Source organism: Notamacropus eugenii, chromosome 6 (genome assembly GCF_028372415.1).
Source record: "Notamacropus eugenii isolate mMacEug1 chromosome 6, mMacEug1.pri_v2, whole genome shotgun sequence".
Classification (NCBI taxonomy): Eukaryota; Metazoa; Chordata; class Mammalia; order Diprotodontia; family Macropodidae; genus Notamacropus; species Notamacropus eugenii.
Window position 1 is genome coordinate 102652885 of NC_092877.1, and position 14533 is coordinate 102667417.

Genomic DNA, 14533 nt, shown 5'->3' on the forward strand with positions numbered 1-14533 from the left:
ACTCCAAACTTTACAAGATTCAAGCAGAGGAAAATAAATGAAAATGTGACAAGGGGAGGCTTCCCTAATTTCTGGGGTTTCTTTCCTTGGTGTTACACCCCAGTGTCCAAAGAGCTGTAAAAGAAGAAGAGATCCCACTGGACTATTTTGTTGGGAAATGAAGCACACACCCAAATTGTGAAGCCATCAAGCCGGAAAGTACTCAGCTACTGTATCAGCTGGTGGGGAGCTTGGGGACTCCCCGGCTTAGACTCAGGTTGCATTGCGCACCAGTGCCTCCTAGCCAGAGGAAATCCTACAGAATTAAGAGACGAGAAGCTCGAGCGAACCTCAGACTCCATCCAGTCCAACCCCCTCCGTTTACAAATGAGGAAAGTGAAGCCCGAAGAGATGAGCTGACTTGCCCTGGGTCACAAAAATTGAGTTTCCAAGGCAGGAGATGAACCCAGATCCTCTAACTGCAGAGCCAGCACCACTTACCTGGTGAGTAAAAGTCAGTCCCATTCACCTCTCCTTACTAGGAAGGGAAAAGTTGGAGAGAGGATTTCTCCCCCAACCAATCTCTCCAGCCTTTTGCTACCATTCCCCCAGGGCCACTCCTAGAAGTAGTTTAAGAAAGGTGACCTCCCACCTTGCCCATTTTCACTCCTTCCCCAGGCTCTCCCAGCCTCCTTGCCTCCCAGAGTCCCCGTACCTTGCCAGGCCCGCCCCCTGGGCGGTAGCACTCTTACCTGGCGGGTGGAGACGCGCCTCGGGCAGTGAGGGACGAAGGTGGAGGGAGGGAGCGAGTCCACCCCAAGCTGTCTTGGCTAAGGGAGGAAGGGTAGGAGGGAAGGAGATGGCCTGGCCTCGCCCCGCCCCGGGAGCCGCCCTCCTTTTGCTCCTGCAGGGGCTGCTGGCCCACGGCCGGACCTCGGTTTGCCACGGCTTGCCCGCCCCACGCCTCGCGGCAGCCAGGGAAAAAAAAGGGGTGGATCTGCCGAGGTTACCCGGCGTGGACCACAACAGGTTCTGCCACCTCCCGCGTCTCAACCAAGCTGCAAACAGAGCGAAATGGGCTTCCTGGCAGCCCCGGCGCCCCAAGGCTTGAATCCTGGCAAAGCCTGGTCTTTGGGTTTCCTTAAACTCCCATTTCCTATCACATGGGGGCTTCGAAAGCACCCTAAATCCTCGAACCCTGTCAGATCCTTGAGCAGTGCCACCTGCGGGTGACTCGCCACTATCGCTGGCCAGGACTTCTGCATATTGACAAGAATCAGTCAACAATCATTTATTTAGCCCTGACTGTGCCAGGTGCCAGCTGCAGGGTACAAGGCAAAAAAACAAAGTGTTCACACTGTATGACAGCAAAGTTGACAGGGAACTGAGAAATCATCCAATGGACCCTTTTGGTTTCCAGAGGGGGTAAGTGAGATTCTGAAAACTTCTAGTGATTTGCTCAGCAGAATTGGCAGAAGAACCTTCAGTTCCTCTGGTAAGTAAGGGAAAGAGGGGTAGTGTGTGTGTGTGTGTGTGTGTGTGTGTGTGTGTGTGTGTGTGTGTGTGTCTGTCTGTCTGTCTGTGTGTCTGTGTGTGTCTGTGTGTGTGTGTTTAGGAAACTAAGAAATACATAACATAGGAAAGAAACAGAACTTTCCTAGTGCAACCAAAAGTTTCTCGTTCCGTTTGTGGGGTCACCCAACAGAGTTTCAGTAGCAGGGATCTCTTACTCCTAAGACATTTTGCATAGTGGCCTGGCATCCTGATTCTGGCCTGATTGATAACCCTAAAAGCTTATGGCAAATTTGTAAAAAAGAAATTTATCCATGGCCTAGTTGCCACCTATCTAAATCAATAGCTCCTCACTATCCTCAATTGGCCCACCCTGGACCAGCAGCCCCAGCACCAGCAAGTGGAGGGCAGCAGCCTATGGAAAATGAATATTTGCAGATTTAAAATATACCATTTCTTAATGATATCAATTTTTGGTACCTCCATCAAAGGGTGTCCAGGGCTCTGACAGAACTTACTCAGGCTTATTTTATGTTCAATATTCCACTAGAAACTAGCTCTCCAAAGGTGCCATAAAAATCCCTAATTCCATCCCAGAAACCCACACACCCTAACTAACAAGGTGTTAGTTGACTAGATTGGAAGAAGGGCTACATTCCAATTAACCTTTAATTAAGCAAGAGATTGCTTCATATTTCTGGGTAGGTCTTTGTACTTTAATCTTTGAATACAAGAGACTCCAATTAAGGATGGTAGAGATAGCAACTGACAAAGATAACCCAGGGAAAAAGCTCACTTCCCTACTTCTTTTAGACTGAAAATATCAGGGAAAGGGGAGGGGGGGGGTGAAGAGGTCCTTTGAGTAGAACAATATAAGAACTTTCCTTTTGACTCTCATATCTTAAGAAAAAAAATTTTTTAATGCTTTACCAATAAAGTCTCAAGGTTAATGTAACTGTTATCCACAACATCTAGTGTAGTGTGTTTATATTTCTGTGGCTATAAAGTTTCAAATAATCAACATTATACCTATCAACTGAATAGTTTAGGTGTGTGGATAAGGTTCAGCATCCACAGAGATGTAACTCAGAGTGTCACTTTTCAAAACATTCAACACTGGCTACCTTATAAGGCAGGATGTAGGCAAAAATAGATCATCAGAGAATTTCACATACCTCAATGAATAGAAGTAAAAACTGAATTCAGGATGTGGTTGATAACAACAAAAAGATTAAAAGTCAAATATAATTTTTATTTCTCCCCTAAAAAGATCATTACCTTTAACAGAAAACAGAACAGCCCCATTTTAAATTCAGAGACTTTGTCAATTAACCATATTTTTTTTAAGTACTTTGGGGACTTAGGCAAAGAAAGTAGCCAAGAGGAGGATCAAAGGTTTTTTCTCCCCACTATGGTCAAATAGGAGTCAAATAAATTATTTTCATAGATTTATCTTAATAGAATTGTGATAGCATATGTATATAGATTCAGATTCTAAGAAGTTGTAGCTTGAGAAGTATATATATATATATATATATGTGTGTGTGTGTGTGTGCAAATGTACATATGCAACATCTCTCAGATACAAGCTTATTTTGATTTAAGATGGGCATTATTATAAATTCATTTAGCAATCATTTATTCATTACCTACATTAGGCTCTTTGTATGTGTATGTGGGTGTGTGAGTGTATGTTTCTGTGTGTGTGTGTGTTTTACTTATATACTAGTATAGGCTGTCATGTGCTGGTAAATGTTTAACAACCAGCTCTCCAAAAGAAATGTACACTCCACACTTTCAAATTTAATTTATATTGCTAACATTTCTTCCTCACTTTCTTAACTCTAAACAATCAAGAAAACAATGAAGTAAGCTCTGATTTGTAGGTTTGCCAATTTCCAAGGTATAAATGTTTACAATAAAAATTTAATAACCAGCTCTGATTAGAACTGTTTCCAACACACCCCAGTATATAGGTATAACTATAATAAGTATAGCTATAATATAGCGCCTGCCCTCGGGAATCTTACAAGACCTATATTTGACTTGCTTTATGCAGTTTTCCCAGGTTGGCACAATGAACATGAAGACAATTAGAGCCATACTAGCACAACTATAATTTGAACAAAGTTTGTCTTTGATACCTCTCTATCTCTTTTCTTTCTTTTTTTTTCTTGAGAATAATCCCTTGGCTTTCTGACCCCAATGGATCATTCCAGCTGAGCTGAACGGTATCCTACGTACAGAGAAAAGTGTATTTACTTGTATACATGTTGCCTCCTTTCCATTGTCCTGCCACAGTAAATGTAAATTCCATGAGGACAAGGAACTGTTTCCTTTTTTTAACATCATCAGTACCTAGTTTTTAATAAACCCCCAGCATGGTGGGCATTTGATAATGTTTGTTAAATTAAAGGAGTCTCAAAGCTCATCTAATTCCACTTACTCATTATAGAGATGAGAAAAGTGAAGCTCCCTAAAAATTGTCCATGAAGCTCAGTAGTTGCAAAATCAGGACTGAAGTCAAAGTTCCTGATTCCAGGTAAGAGCCTTTGTTTAGTATTTCTATTTTGTTACTGGTCTAAGAAGTTCTATGATCTGGAGAAGATGCAGAAACACAAGGCAAAGGATACCAGCTCTACTCTAATAGTCCAATATTATCAAGTGAAACTCCACAGTAATTTAAATGGTTCTGGCACTAAATGCCAAGGGTGTGATGAGGTTTGAAAGGAATTTACTCATACCAACATAAGTATCAAGACGGCCCAAGGGAGCTCTTGTGGAAGGGAAGCAAGATTGCACACACAAAAAAGTTGTTTTTTTAAAAAAAAAACAAACAACCTAAGGGCTTTTTGGCTTTGTTTTGTTTTGTTTTTCTGGCTTAGAATGGCTACTAAGCCTCATTAAGAGAGCAGAGATAACCCTAGGAATTGGCAGACTCCCAAAAGAGCTACAACTCTCCTGTTGAGAAAAAAAACATAATCAACAATGTCAGAAGCCAAAAGAAAGCAATGTTATTTCAGCTCTTTTGATAGTCAAGCCCTCAGCTGAACCCACATGGAACTGAAGGAAGTTTTTCAAGCAGTGTTTCTTTTTTTTTTTTCACCCCATTTACATTTAAGTTGAAGTGATTGAACTCCTTTGACACCACACACTCCCTCCACGCTCTTGGCAATCAGGACCAGGACTATGGAAATTACCTTGGAGTTGGACATAGTAAAACTGAAAGACAGAGGTAGAGTTGACAAGATGACAGAGTAGAGGTAGCAACTTAGGCAAGTTGTCCCAATATTCCTTTCCAAATAATTTCAGAAAAAATGTCAGACTGGATTCTGCAGCAACATGGCCAACAAAAGTTTAGTGTAAGATGTTTTCTAGTCCAAGACAACTCAGGAAGTCAGCAAGAGAGGTCTGTGACATCAGGGTAGGTACCTCTCCAGAGTTCATGTGATGACATTTTTGATGGGCTTTGGAAGCGGCTGTGGCAACAGCAGCAGTACCTTTGGGAACTGTTAGCCCAGAGCAGTCAGGGGATTGGATAACTGGTCAGAAAGAAATTATAATTACAGGAGACCCTGAGCACAGGACCAAGTACTCTTTGGCAATTCCACTGCCTATGTAAAATTCTGAGTCATTGGTCTAGGGTAGAGAGGAGCACTTGTGGTCCATCACAAGGGAAGGCCCTGGTTACAGTTCCTGGGTAGAAAGGAACATTAGTACTTGTAGCAGCAGAGGTACAGGGGACCTGATCATGATATCAGATCTTTACAAATCTGAAGGAAGTTATATGTAAGAAGCTATTTTGCCCCAAAGGACAGAACAAAGACTAACTGATAGAAACTACAGGAGAGAAAATTTAGTTCAACATAAATGAAGAATTTAGTAAAACATATCCCGGTTCACTGGAAACGGACTGGATAAGTGACAATAGCTGACAATTCTAGAATGCTTTAAAATTTCCCAAGCAGTTTACAACCCTGTGGAGTATTACCCCTCCTATGTTACAGATGATGAGTCAGCCTTGGTGAAGTGAAGTGATTACTCACAATCACAAAGTTAATATCAGAAGCAGATTTGAAGTCTGGACTTCCTTACCCTAAGTCCCAAGCTACTTATTTGCTACATATGGTAATATCTATAATTCATTTATTGAATGTTCCTGCATTTTATCTAATTTTAAAAATGATTTCTCCATTTCCTATTACTAGGTCTCCCTGTGGTCTCTGCTCGTGACTCTGGTGGTCCTTTTCATCATGACTGGCACTATGCTAGGACCTGAACTGCTGGCAAGTATTCCTGCAACTGTTTATGTTGTTGCCATTTTTATGCCTTTGGCTGGATATCTATCAGGATATGGTTTAGCTACCTTATTCCAGCTTCCATCCAACTGCAAGAGGACTGTCTCTCTGGAAACAGGTAGTCAGACTGTATAACTCTGCACTGCTGTTCTAAAACTGTCCTTTCCTCCACAACTCATAGGAAGTAAGTACATGTTTCCTTTGCTTTATGCCCTTTTCCAGTCTGCAGAAGCAGGGATTTTTGTATTAGTATATGAGATGTATGGAAGGGAAATTGTGCATAAGCAAGATCCTCTGGATGAAGACGACACAGATATTTCTTATAAGAAACTGAAGGAAGAAGAAATGGCAGATACTTCATATGGATCAGTTAAAGTAGATGAACATAATTCAATAATGATAGAGCCCACCCAGACCTCATTGTAGATTACATTTAATGTAGAGCAACATAGGGGCTCCCTCCTTTATCTCCTATTTATGGTCTGTGGTATGCTTTAGCAATATTAAATGACTTTATTATATCAGGATTCTTCTAAATATAATTATAATACCTTTTCCATTGTAAGATGATCACAACTTCACAAATGTCAACTACAAACATTTCCCCAAATTTAAAAACTTAAGGACATTCAATGTCATAACCTGTACGTCAGTTTACCAACATAAAGTTGAAGTGAAGTTAAAGTTTGTTCAGGCTTTACTGTTGCCTATTTATAGTATTCCTTTAAAAAGGAGAAGCTATTAGAAACCTCTCTAACATAACATACTTTTGATGCACTGTGAGTAAAAACATAACAATGAATACAATTTCATGTATTCATTGTGAAAGAAATGTAGGATTTGTCTTGTACTCAAGAGTTGAGTTCAGTCCACTAGATACAGTGTAACAATGTCTATTCTGTTAAAGGTACATCACAGTAGAGAAACCAGTAAAGACATTAAAATGTATATTGTTACTTGAACTGATTCATTTATTCCTTGGTACTGAAAAACTAATTATTAGATTCTGTCCCTCCTTAAGTGAATTGGTTCCTAAATTAATAACAACTACCCATTTATTATGACACCTTCAAGAAGAATGAGAAATCGGTCCCCCACTGAACAGCTGCCTCATGGCCAAGGGGCAGAGGGGTGAGAAAGGGGAAAGGGTCTCGGCAAAAAGCTGGTCCAACGGGGGAGGGGGCGTTCCCTGCCACGGCTCTCCTCCCTCCAGCCCCCTTCCCGGCCCAGTAACGGGGGCTCACCAGTTACACCGAGCTCTAACAGGGACAATGGGCAGGTTCCTGAGACCTCCTTCCACGTGTTCACTATCTGGAGAAGCCCTGACTGATGAATGGGCGGCAGCCACGCGGACCTGGCAGACGGGGAAGGGCCCGCTGGCGCTGCCACCCTCTCTGGGCGGTGGTCCTCATTCACCCCTGGAGCTCCAGACCATCCAATTACCCCGAGCGCGGTCCCGGGTCCCACGGGGGCTGGGGGCGGGGAAGGGGAAGGGGGACGTGGTTTCCCCGGCCTGGGAGGCTTACCTTACCAAGCGGCCACAGACGCCCCCCGAAGATGGAGGCCGCTTTATCGCGGGCCACTTCCCAGCCCGGCGGGCTAACGCGGGGAGTGGGCGGGCGCCCCTCCGTGCTTCGGCTGGGCCGCCCCCGCAGGGCCGGCTATTTAGGGCGTGGGCTGGGGGCCGTGGCCCGGGCTGCGCACATGGCAGCCCTGGCTGAGGACGGCATGGACGGATTCAAGTACGCGGCCTACAGCCCCTACTCTTTCCCCTACGTGCCAGGCCCCGAGGGCTCCGGGAGCGGCGGCTGGCGGCCCCGGGCAGGGGCAGCATCCTCCTTGGGGGGCTGCGGGCAGCTGACGGCGGCCAAGTACTTCGACAGCTACCAGCGAGCGCAGCTCATGGCCGTGCTCTCGCAGATGAGCCCGGGCCTCGTCCCGCGGTTCCGCAAGACCAACACCCGCGATGTGGCCGTGCAGGTGAACCCGCTCCAGGACGCCTCGGTGCAGTGCTCGCTCGGCCGCCGCACCCTGGTCCGCCGGGGCCGGGAGCCGGGAGACCCCGCGCCGCCCAGGGCCGCGTCCCCGCCGCCGCCGCCGCCGCTGCCGCTGCAGCCTCCTCGGCCTCCCGCGCAGGGCAGTCCCGGGGCCCCGCGGCCCGCGCGCTTCCCGCGCACCGTCGCTGTCTACTCGCCCATGGCCTCGCGCCGCCTCGCCACCTTCGAGGAGGAGGCCGAGGTCGGGGAGGCCGCCGGGCACGAGACGCGGCTGCCCTCGAGGGAGGCGCCTGAGGCGGTGGCGCGGTCTGAGCAGGAGCCCGAGCCCCGGGGAGGTGCGGCAGATGTGCCGAGGCCCGAGCCCCGGGAGGATGGCGGCGGCCAGGCGCAGGCCGCAGAGCGAGGTAGCTCGGAGGATCAGCTGCCCCGGCCCGAAGGCCAGAAGGTGGGAGAGGAGGAGCAGGAGGAAGAGGAAGACGAGAAGGAGGAGGAAGAGGAGGAGGAGGCCCAGGCCCAGGCCCCGCAGCCTCAGAGCCCCGGGCAGAACAAGACGCTGCGCTTCCAGGTGAGGGTCTGGGGCCCACGGGACTCATCCTGTCTGCCCTCTCCAGGTGTGAGGCCTGGAGGGTGACTGAGCACTCCCCCCTTCCTCGCAGTAGGCCCCTAGTTCTAAGGAACACACTGCTTGGATAAGGGGGTGAAGTCCCAAATCAGCAGATAACCAGGCCCCTGATTCCCGCCCCTTCACCTCCACATGATCGAGAGGATGCAGGAGGAGCAGCCCGTCCTCAGCATCCCTGCCAGAGAAGCCTGCTGGTCCGAAGCTGCTGCCTCAGTCTCCCTGCCTCTGCCTTTGGTGCAGGACCCGCCTCCTTTTACAAAAGTTGGTTCCAAGGAGGTACTGTAGCTTTCTTACGGGAAAGAATAACTGTCTTTTGGTTACAGAGGCGTATGCTCTAGAAAAAACCAGCCTGGATTGGGCTTGTCCGTCTCCCTAAATACCATCAGGGTTAACCATACTTTACGTCTAGTTGGGGAGTGTGCTTAGGCGGAACATAAACCAGCGTAAGCAAAATGAGAAAAAGGATTTCATGACTTAGTTTTCATTCTTCTCTCTCTACCCCACTTCTGTTATAAGTTTTAATCACAATGTTATGGAAAATATTCCAGGCCCTTTGATAATCCTCTCAGTTTGGACACTTTTTGCTTTCCTAGACAATCTTAGTTTGCTAAGGAAATGGGGAAAAGTTGATCACAACCTAGATTTTATAAAGTTTCTACATTCAACAGGTGATCCCCCACTTTTGGAGGAGAGGGGGGAAAATTAGATTCAAACTAAGAGGCAGCTTTTCTGTCAATGATGCAGAATTTGATTTTTTTTTTTTTAAATTTTAGCCGTGGTGCCTAAACCGCTCTTCATTGCAGCTATCAATTACATAATTTTGGGCTTCCTGACTAGTAGATCTTGAAGGTGAAATGCAGTGATAGAGAAACTCTACAATCCAGGGGAAGAAGGAAAAAAATCAAAGATGAAGAGTGAAGCATCCTCTTGTGAAGTAGAACAATGATCCAATTAGTTCTTATATTATACTCAACAAACTTTAGCCAAATGAAGACCAAGAACCTCCTGATTACCTTTACTTCCCCCTCTGAGAGGAAAAAAGATACTGGATAAGAGAAAAACTATGGAGAGAAAAAACTGGAGAAAGTTAAGGTGATGCGAAAAGCCCTCATGTGAGTCAAGGGCTGCTAGGACTGGCTCTGTTTTGATACTAAGCATTTGAAATTACTAGACCTCCAGTTGGTCCATAATTCTATATATTCTTCTTTCAGCTTTAAAATAATGTCAGTTCTTAATTAGTTCTTGCTGTGATGTTGAATAAATATCAAGTAAGTCATTTGTGTTAGCCACCATTGTGGATTATTCATGTTCACTCCTTCCTGGGGACATAAGAGGTACCTTTTCAGTGGACAACCTTGGGAAAGGCTTAGTGACTAGTTGTTGAGAATGTTGTAGAGGCAGTTTTGGTTCATGTACAGGTGGGGTTGGATGACTTTTGAGGTCACTTCAATGTCGAATTCTAAATCTCATACAAATAAAAGCATAAGACAGTATCTTGTAACGTAGGGTCCCATCTTTCTTACTGGGCTTATGTAGGGCTTCATTTTTTTTTTTCTAAAAAGAATCCCAGACTGCAGAAAATCTTGGTTTTTGAGTTTTCCTGACCCCTTTGGTTCTTGAGAATACCCATTTGACACCTGTCTCTTTGCCTGTCAAGGTAACCCACTCTTGTCTGCCTTGACCCCTGAGAATTATACTTTGTTTTGCTTGGTTAAATGATCAGTGGTTTGGTTTCTTCACTAGTCTGTCTATAGAAACAAATTTATATTCTCCTTTCCTTTGGTTTGTAGAATATAATTGACCTAGTCCCAGAATATAACAAAGTTAGCCTTAACTTCCTCACTTTCTCTGAAATATGAGAAGGAAGATATGGATATTATGTCTCACTTGTCCTGTTATATAATGTTGTTCTTTAGTTCTTAGAGCAGAAATATGGCTATTATCACTGCAAAGACTGCAACATTCGATGGGAAAGCGCCTATGTGTGGTGTGTGCAAGGTACCAAGAAGGTAGGATACATGATGTAACTGATATCGTTCTCCCTTAGAGTGTCAAGGTTATGGGAGTGGGAGGGGGAAAGGAGAGGGCACGTTTATTTTAAAAATCTCTTTTATTTATCAGGTCTACTTCAAGCAGTTTTGCAGAACTTGTCAGAAGTCTTACAACCCATATCGAGTGGAGGATATCACTTGTCAGGTAAAAAGACTTTCCTTGCTTTTGGGATCTTAAGTAGGGGAAGCAGCAGGTGTGATTTTTGGGGGGTGTGTGTGTGTACTTTATTTCTGAAGAGACTAACTTGATACCTAGTAGTTATGGAAACACAAGAGTATAATAGGAACACCATTAGATTAGAAGACTAGGAGAACTTGGGGTCCTAACTTTATTTGGATACCAACTTCAGGGTTGACTATCTGGGTATGTTGTAGAAAGGATTCTCTTGGCCTTCTTTCTTTAGATAACTGATTTTCCATTTCATGTTACCATATACACTGGAATAAATTTGGAGAAAAGGAAGAAGCTGGGTTTTCCCCCTTCCCCAGAAGCAAATTCTTATTTATTACACAGATTTAATCATACCCTAAATAAGTAGCTTTAGGTTTTTCTTTTAGATTTACATTTCTGAATTCCCTTTTACCTCTTAGTAGTTACTGGGCTAGCTTCTATGCTGCATTTCCATCACTGAGGCCATATAATCTTCTAGTTCAATTTCTGAAACATAGCACTCTTAAAAAAAATTTTTTTCCAGAGTTGTAAACAGACAAGATGCTCCTGCCCAGTGAAACTTCGCCATGTGGATCCCCAAGGACCTCATCGTCAGGATTTGTGTGGAAGATGCAAAGGAAAACGCCTTTCTTGTGACAGCACCTTTAGCTTCAAGTATATCATTTAAGTGAATTAGTATGTAAAAATTACAAATGTAATTTCTGCAGACAAATGAGCTTCTTTTGCTTGCCACCTTCCCTTAAGTAAAAGACTAATCAAAATAAAGGTATTGCAAAATGATCTATACACTATTAAAGCCTTACCTTTTTTTTTGCTTTTAAAATATTCCATCGGAGAAACAAAAATTGAATTGTAAGGAGAAAAAATTAGCCCATTACAAGATGGATTCCAGGAATTAAGTCGGCTTTTGTACAGAAATAAGTCATCAGAGAGAGTTACTTGAAAGGAGCTCTACAGATCAGAAACATAGATCTAAAAGAAAAATCTAAAGCTACTTATTTGGGGTATGATCAAATCTGTGTAATAATTAGAATTTTCTTCTGGGGAAGGGGGGAAAACCCATCTACTTTCTTTTCTCCAAATTTATTCCAGTGTATATGGTAACATGAAATAGAAGATTGGTTATGTAAGTCAGTTGGCTATGGTTAACAGTAACCAAATAACTTTCCTTTGGATGCTAAGAAAAAAAAATAATCCTGGTTCTACTTGATGTCCAGTGCTATCTAATCAGGTACCTTAAAGAAACATTAAATATGCATCTTTCTTTTTTAATTTTATATTGACAAACACGGCAAAAGTATGAAGAGATCTTACTAGCCTGGCTTCAGTGAGGTGGAATAGATAAACTTACACAAAGCTAGGATAATTATAGTGTCTTCTATTTTTAAATACTACTCACATGAAGTAACTAAAATGGAATATAGAAAATCAGAATAGGAAAGGCTTTTATTAATCATAACTGAAAATCCAATAGTAGTCCAATAACTTAGATGCCAAAACTAGCTTCCTTTGTTAACAGCTCTGGGGATAAAAAGAACTTTGTTGTAATACAGTTGAGTAGCTTTAGCATTCTTTTAAGAAGATCATATGCTAAAAACCAAGTTTACAAAACAGAAATTTAGTGGGTGAATATTGCTAAAGGATTCCATGCTTTACAAAAATCAGTTGTAGGTTGCACAGAAGAGAGAAGTTGATTTTTTACATACTTTTAAGAAACTATATAAAACAAGGAATGTCATGACTTTAACAAATTTTTGTTAGTTGTATTAAGAAACTAAAGTGACTAAAAGAAGGAGGAAAGGTTGCATATACCAGATCCAAGTCTGTGGCTAATGTCCAATTTATTCTTTCACCCTCTGGTCCCTTTATGTCTTTGCTCATCCTAGTTAAAACTGTAAAGCTAGAGCTATTGAAGTGATTTAAAAAAAAAACAAAACAACCTACCTGTTATTGAAGCAGCGGGTGCTATAAAACCTTGAAGGAATAAATAATGGATTAACAGATTGGGAGTGATCCTAAGTGTCTTATTCTTTTGAATAGGACTTAATACAATCAGATCAGACTCATTATTTGCAATGTTTCCCATTTCAACTATACCTCTTCCCCCTCTCAAAAAAAAGACAAAATAATCCAACAATTTACATGGCATGTAATCCCACTGGGCTGGAATATTGACTTTTGTAATGTATCCTGCCCTAGATTATTTTATTGAGGTTATGACATTGGTAATCACAGTGATGTGCTGTATGTGAGAACAATGACTTCTGTATGTACATGTGTCTAGATTTTTATTATAGAGCAGGCTGGGGATGGTCAGCTATGTGCTTCGTGTATATGGTGCCAGTACTAGAGTCAGGAGACAGACACTTGTGTGACTCTGGGCCAGTCAATGAACGCTGTTTTCCTCAGTTCCTCCTAAGTAAAATGAACTGGAGAAGGAAATGGCAAACTATTCCATTGTCTTTGCCAGGAAAACCCCAACTTACTGCAAAAGAATTGGACATGACTGAACAACAGTAACAGAGTTGAGAGATGGATGGGAAGTTTTTTCTGTTTCAGTTTTCTTATCCTAAGAAACAGTAGCTAATTTTGCAAAAACTGTAAAAATGTTTTTGAGTAGAAAACATAACAAAGTAGCTTATATTTCTAAACAATTACTCTAACAGAAAGCAAAAGTTGCAACATATTTGCTATGGCTACTTTCCTAGGAATATTTACTCAGAATCCTTGGTTTCCAATAGACTACAGAATCCATGAGTAAATGGGGTGAATTCTAATCCCTCCTCCTTGCTGTTGCCAGAATGACCACTTGCGCTTGGATCAGAATTCTTCAAAGGTACCCCCACTGCCCAAGTAAAATTGAAACTCTTACGTCCCTCTACAACTTGGTGTCTTTCTAGTCATATGCTGGAACCAAATTCAACATCCTTCTGCCCTCAGACCTGCAGAAGAGCTCATTCATATGCCTCCGTGTTGCCTGCTATTCAGTCCTTCTCTTTGCTTATTTAATTTCTTCAAGTCCTTTAAAGCCCAACTCTAAAGAAAACCTCATGCATGAATGTCAATTCTTTTTCCCCCTTAGCACTTTTTTTTTGGGGGGGGGCAATTTTAATGTACTTGGGTATATTGCAGTGTGATAAATGATAGGGTTCTATCCCTTTACTAGAATTGATTGCTGGAGGGCAGACCATCTTATCTAAACTGTAGCCCATAGTAGGCACTTAAATGTTCACAGTATCTTAACTGTTTATGGAAGTGCACTGGACAAAAGATTTTCATGAAAATTCAAATGCACAAAATGAGTTCCTTGGTGAAGATGAGCAGAAACAGGAGAACATTGTACACAGTAATAGCCGCGTTGGGAGATGACTGACTTTAATAGACTTAGCTTTTCTCTGCCATGCAAGGATCTAAGACAACTCTGAAAGACTCATGATGGGAAATGCTGTCCACATCCAGAGAAAGAATGCAGATGGAAGCAGACTATTTGCTCCTTTTCTTTCGTTGTTTTGTTTTTTCTTTCTTGTGGTTCCTCCCATTTCTTCTGATTCTTTACATCATGACTAATGTGAAAATATGTCTAATATGAATATAGAAGTAAAACCTACATCAAATTGCATGCTGTCTTAGGGAGGGGAAAGGAGAGAGAGGGGAAGAAAATTTCAGACTCAAAATCTTATGGAAATGAATGTTGAAAACTAAAAATAAATTATTTTAAAAAAAAGAAATCTGGACTTATACCCAAAAGGTCAGTAAAGTGTGCATGACCTTTGACTCAGTGATACCACTAGTAGGCATATAGATCAACGATGTCACACAGAGAGAAAGGACGCATATGCTCAAAAAATGTATACAGTAGCAAACAATTGAAGAGTTAGTACCCATAAGATGAGGAAGGGTTG

General features: G+C 42.7%; 2 protein-coding genes and 1 long non-coding RNA gene across 7 annotated transcripts in view; 2 read left to right on the forward strand and 1 right to left on the reverse strand.

Moving 5' to 3' along the window:
- TEC (tec protein tyrosine kinase) overlaps window positions 1-1146 on the reverse strand; it is a 125297-nt gene extending 124151 nt beyond the window's left edge. For 2 of the 5 annotated variants that reach the window (XM_072620703.1, XM_072620701.1), the window contains exon 1: window positions 481-700. The gene's annotated coding sequence lies outside the window, so the exon portion shown is untranslated. Of the gene's footprint in view, window positions 1-480; window positions 701-731 lie in introns of those variants that run through there. The other 3 variants (XM_072620704.1, XM_072620702.1, XM_072620700.1) reach the window with 3 other exon arrangements.
- Window positions 1147-1386: 240 nt separating this feature from the next.
- On the forward strand, window positions 1387-6751 carry LOC140511569 (uncharacterized). Its single transcript, XR_011969578.1, has 3 exons — window positions 1387-1474; window positions 3947-4033; window positions 5700-6751. It is a non-coding gene; the product is annotated as an uncharacterized lncRNA (long non-coding RNA).
- Window positions 6752-7118: 367 nt separating this feature from the next.
- On the forward strand, window positions 7119-11422 carry LOC140511568 (zygote arrest protein 1.L-like). The gene is made up of 4 exons (XM_072620705.1): window positions 7119-8351; window positions 10325-10417; window positions 10530-10604; window positions 11155-11422. The coding sequence occupies exons 1-4, from the start codon at window positions 7119-7121 to the stop codon at window positions 11296-11298; spliced, it is 1545 nt and encodes a 514-aa protein (XP_072476806.1). The 3' UTR covers window positions 11299-11422.
- Window positions 11423-14533: the final 3111 nt, after the last annotated feature.